General features: G+C 40.7%; 1 protein-coding gene across 1 annotated transcript; it reads left to right on the top strand.

The window, feature by feature from the left end:
• The first annotated feature begins 625 nt into the window (after positions 1-625).
• Positions 626-2185, top strand: LOC131040935 (inorganic phosphate transporter 1-4-like). Its single transcript, XM_057973898.1, has one exon. It carries the CDS (start codon positions 626-628, stop codon positions 2183-2185), a length of 1560 nt encoding a protein of 519 aa, XP_057829881.1.
• Positions 2186-5508: the final 3323 nt, after the last annotated feature.

Genomic DNA, 5508 nt, shown 5'->3' with positions numbered 1-5508 from the left:
ACACTGTTTGCTTGCAGACACCATAATTTGATCATCTGAACAGAGAAGCGACAGATTATATTGTTTGCCCAGGAATAATAAGCATCGGACTCTATCAGGTTGGATTTCCATGGCCTTCATTATTTTTATTTTAGTAGGGTAACATAATGAAAATGGGTCATAATGGGTCATTTATTAATATAGTGATTGATTGATTAGTTGTCGTACAATCTCTTCTCTTGAATTTTGAGATTGAAAACAAATCAATCAAATTTCTTTAAAAACTGATTGTGATATGGATTTAACTGCGTAAGAATACACTTAAAAGAGATAGGACTGATACAAAAATTCTTACCAGTCAAGAAATCTATCATAATCAATAACATGAACTGTGGAATCCCAAAAATGCTTATAAAATACTCTTCCCTTCCTGACAATAATCTGATACAAAAAAGTTTTTCATCAATATTTAGAATCATCGTCAGAATGAAAGGAACAGTTAAAAGATGATATAAAAATTCTTATCAGTAATCTATCATAAGCAATGACCTGTGGAAATCTGATAAATTTGTTCCCAAAAAACATATAAAATACTTTTCCAGTCTGATACAAAATTGTTTTTGCAGATTTGCAGGTTTTTATAGTGATGGCGAACGAGCGGTTAGAGGTGTTGAATGCACTGGACACGGCCAAAACCCAATGGTACCACTTCACTGCCATCATTGTTGCAGGCATGGGCTTCTTCACGGACGCCTATGATCTTTTCTGCATAACAACTGTCACAAAACTCTTGGGACGCCTTTACTATTACAATCCATTGAGTACAGAACCTGGCGCCTTGCCCTACAAAGTCGAGTCGGCCGTCGTGGGGGTTGCCTTATGCGGAACGCTAGCCGGGCAGCTCTTCTTCGGGTGGCTGGGAGACAAAATGGGGCGCAAGAAAGTGTACGGCATGACGCTGATGCTCATGGTGGTCTGCTCCATAGCATCAGGTCTGTCCTTGGGCCACACGTCGAAATCCGTGATGGGCACGCTGTGTTTCTTCAGATTCTGGCTGGGCGTGGGCATAGGTGGAGATTATCCCTTGTCTGCGACCATCATGTCGGAGTATGCGAACCAGAAGACCCGAGGGGCCTTCATTGCGGCGGTGTTCGCCATGCAAGGTTTCGGCATCCTTGCCGGCGCTGCAGTGAGCGTTATTGTGTCGGCGGCATTCAAGGCCTATTTCAAAGCCCCCTCGTACGAAGATGCAGTTCATGTGATTGGCCAACGGGACCCATCAACCGTTCCAGAGGCTGATTTTGTGTGGAGGATCATTCTCATGTTCGGAGCCGTTCCAGCCGCTCTAACATTCTACTCTCGCTCGAAAATGCCCGAGACAGCTCGATTCACCGCCCTGGTCGCAAAGAACGCCAAGCAAGCTGCAGCGGACATGTCCAAAGTTCTCAATGTAGAGATCGAAGAAGAGAAAACCGAAAAAGTCTGGTCTACTGATTCCGACTACGGGTTACTTTCAGCAGAATTCATGAAGCGCCATGGGCTGCATCTTCTGGGTACTACCAGTACCTGGTTTCTTCTTGACGTGGCCTTCTACAGCCAAAATCTGTTTCAGAAGGACATCTTTAAGTCTGTCGGGTGGTTGAAGGGAGGCAAGGCTGTGAATGGTATTCAAGAAGTGTACAATATCTCTGTAGCGCAGGCAAAAATTGCACTTCTTGCAACTGTTCCCGGGTACTGGTTCACAGTCGCCCTCGTCGACATCATAGGTAGATTTGCCATTCAGCTGATGGGCTTCTTCTTTATGACAGTCTTTATGTTGGCCCTCGCCATCCCGTATGAACATTGGAAGAACGACAATACCATAGGCTTTGTCGTTCTCTTTGCATTCACCTTCTTCTTCGCCAATTTTGGTCCCAACGCCACCACTTTCATCGTCCCGGCGGAGGTCTTCCCGGCGAGGCTCCGTTCGACATGTCATGGAATATCTGCTGCATGGGGAAAGGCTGGAGCCATTGTTGGAAACTTCGCCATCGGTAGACTGTCGACTAAAGGACCTTCTCATGTGAGGATAGCTCTCATTATACTCGCAGTTACAAATGCTCTGGGCTTTGTTTTCACTTTTCTGGTACCTGAAACAAAGGGTAGATCGTTGGAGGAGATATCTGGTGAGAAAGATAATGAAGATGTGGAGATGGAAGAGGTTTAGAACCTGTTTGCTTTAGATATAGCTTTTCCTTAGGGTAAAATAAGGCTTTAGTGTCATGGAGGGGTTTCTTAAGAGTTTTTTTATTTTTTTATACTGAATATTTTGAAACATGTTTAAAGTCATCATATTTTTTACTTGTATAAATGAGTTTTTAGTCATCATATTTTTGACTTCTTGATTTATATGATATTTGAGTTATTCTTTTCACTTGGACTAGAATTGTAATGAAAATTATCTTTTAACTTTGCACCTATTTTCTTGGAATGACTTAATATAATTATATATTGACAAGTGATAAACTCTTGTGTTTAGTTTTTATCATTATCACATCATACCCTATTCTTATTTGTAATTTTTCCCACACATTCATCATTATTACTTATTTATTATATTGGCAATGAGAAGTGTAAACCCACAATCATAGAGAAGCACTTAACCCAAAAGACTTGAGGATGTATATTCATCTAATCTAAAGACAAACAACTCACAAGTAGATAATGCATAGTTAAAGCCTAACTAATAGAAATAAAATAAATCTCGCTATTTGTGGATTTATAAGGCCAAATAGATTGATCGTAAAGGTCTAACATAAGATAAACTAGAATAATAACACTATAGGCCTTCAATAATTCATACTCTATGTTACACCATGTATAATAACTACTATAACACCATTTTTAACTCAATCTAACATTGCAATCTTCTATATTATTTTTATGGATGTTATGATGATGTTGGAGGTTTTGTTTAATGGTTGTGACTAATATAGTTGATATTTTAGTCAGTTGCACTTGTTGGCATTGTGTTGTCATTGATGTCAACCAGTATATGATGTTATCGGTACCACTAACATTGATGTCAACTAGTGAACAAGAGGTTGTTGGCATTAGAGGTTGATGTCAATCGATATAGAAGATGGATCAGCATGGGAGAAGAGTTGATGTGTTGTCATTGGTGACAACCAGGTGACCATCTTCATGCAGAAGGAAGAATCAGTGTGTACCAGTATGCTAGTGGTGCAACATAGTGACCACTCAATAAAAGGGTTGTTGATATGATGTTGCATACAAACCGAAATGAGGAGGCTACATGATGAGCATTGATTATGCTGAAGAGGTGATATGTTATTTGGATCACATCAACACTGAAGGTGAAGTATGTGCAGGCCACCAAATTTGCTAGTGTAAGGATAACTAGCAGGACTCCCACTAGATGAAGAAGCTATCACAGGCTAGGTGATAGGTTGACAGAGTATGTTGCCTCTGTGTGCAGGATGACATATGGACCATTAGCACATAGATCATGTTGAAGATGTATTCACCCTTCGGTACTGTCACACTTGTACTAGAAGAATGATTCATTGAGATAGACAGATGATTGAATGCAGAGACTAGTTGTACAAGTGGAAGATAAGGAAGCCTCTAGAGCATGAGATCTGAAATGCACACTAGATAAGCAAGTGAAAACAAGATGTGCTACCAGGACAATGAAGGAAGAATGAGGAGTTGAAATGGTGTGTTTGTCATCTTGACAAACATGCTTAGAGGAGAACCGGTTTGATGAAGAAGGATGCTAGTGAGTCTGTAGGAATATACACGATGATACCATGATGCTAAAGGAAGGTAGATATAGAACAATTGGAGTGTGATGACTTGGTCTCGTCAATGTGTCTCACTGGCAAGAAGGAAAATATGTTATTCATTGGTAGAGGCATCTACCTGAATCTGCATTGGTGATAGTTGACATGTTATGTCAACTGATGAAACATCAGAGAAGGGACAAGGAAGATAAGGTTTTCACCTGATAAAGAGGAGTGCAGCAAACTGAAGGATAAGGAGAGTTGTCAGAGTTGCTATGGTGTCGGTAAGTGAAGATATTCACAGAGGTGTTTCACTAGTAGAGAAGTGAGGTACATACATAAAGGTTATATCGGCAAGATAGAAAAGGAAATGGCAGGAAGGATAACCGACAAGATGATTTGTGTCGGTAGGGTTAGTGGACTGGTATGTGTGTACCGGTTATGTGGGTGGTCGGTGACTAAGATAAACTGACAAAGCAGTATGCCAAGGATGATACCGATAGTAATGCCATGTGGAAGTGAAGTGGCAAACTTGCATAGGTCAATGTAGAGTGATGATGAAGTAGTTGGCACTTGGTCCAACATTAATAGTGACTGTGGAGATCGAGGGATGTTTGCAGAGGGGTTGTGGCTTGAGGCAGGACGAAATCGGACCATTTCCATAACATGCACTGATCGATGCAAATTGTTTGGATGAAGATCGAAGTTGTTGAAGCAATCCATCAAGCCATTAATAATGATTGACCAAGGGTCGTGCCGACAGATTGATTACAGGTTGCTAAAATAGGAAGGCATGTTATGGATGGCACGCAAATGGAAGATATGTATAGGCAATCATCTCTGAGTTGTGATCTGATCAGATTTGATTGGATTTGATAAGCCTTGTGATTTGTGGAGAAAACCCTAACTGCCTATGATTTGAATTGGCTTTTGGCGGGAATACTGGGATGTAAATATGCAAGACAAAGAGATTGTCAAGTGCTGTTGAATAGAAGAAGATAGTGTTGCTTCATGTTAATCAGTCAAGTGCTCATCAAGGAGATAGAGAAGAGACTAAGCGTGAGGGAGAATGAGGTTGAAGTGTTCATCTAGTAGAAGTGCAGAACCGATAGTGTCCATATTGGTAGAGAAGAAGAAAAGGTAACTGCAGAGAAGGCATACACAGAACCGGCTAAGTGTTGTACTAGTGGAGAGTAGCAGAGCAACTGAAAGAAGAGAACTGACAAAGAGAGAGGTGAACCGATAAAGCAGAAGAAGCAGAGAGAGAGGTGTACTGGTGTAGCAGATAAGTTATCTCAAAAACAGATTAAGGTATATGAAATGGTTACAAGATTCACTTGTAAGAGAATGATTACTTTTGTATTTGATGCTATCATTGTGACCACTGAGTTGTAGCTCGGTGCAGGGTTTGTAGCTCCTTTGGGTTGATGCTCATAAATTAGTAGGGGTTGTAGCTCCTTTGGGTTGTAGCCCATAAATCAGGTAGGGGTTGGTGCTCCTTGGGCTGGTGCACTAAACTTTGTAATAGATTTGATTGTGAGGCTGGATTGGAGTAGAAGACTCTAGCAACATTGCTCATTGAGATTTTTCCCATCTTGGGTTTTCCTTGTACATGATAGTGTTATGTGATATTCGTTTTATGTGTGATTACACTTGTGATTAGTCTCCCCACTAACCGGTATGTCTGCATTGTGTTAGATTCCATAACTAGTATACACACATAAGTTTGTTAAAGGGGAAAAAC

Source organism: Cryptomeria japonica, chromosome 8 (genome assembly GCF_030272615.1).
Source record: "Cryptomeria japonica chromosome 8, Sugi_1.0, whole genome shotgun sequence".
NCBI classification, from domain to species: domain Eukaryota; kingdom Viridiplantae; phylum Streptophyta; class Pinopsida; order Cupressales; family Cupressaceae; genus Cryptomeria; species Cryptomeria japonica.
Note: the sequence above shows the minus strand (reverse complement) of the source record. Positions and strands in the feature narration are given on the sequence as shown.

Excerpts from the sequence above, each read along its gene's own strand:
- LOC131040935 (XM_057973898.1), top strand. The coding sequence starts at position 626 with ATGGCGAACGAGCGGTTAGAGGTGTTGAATGCACTGGACACGGCCAAA.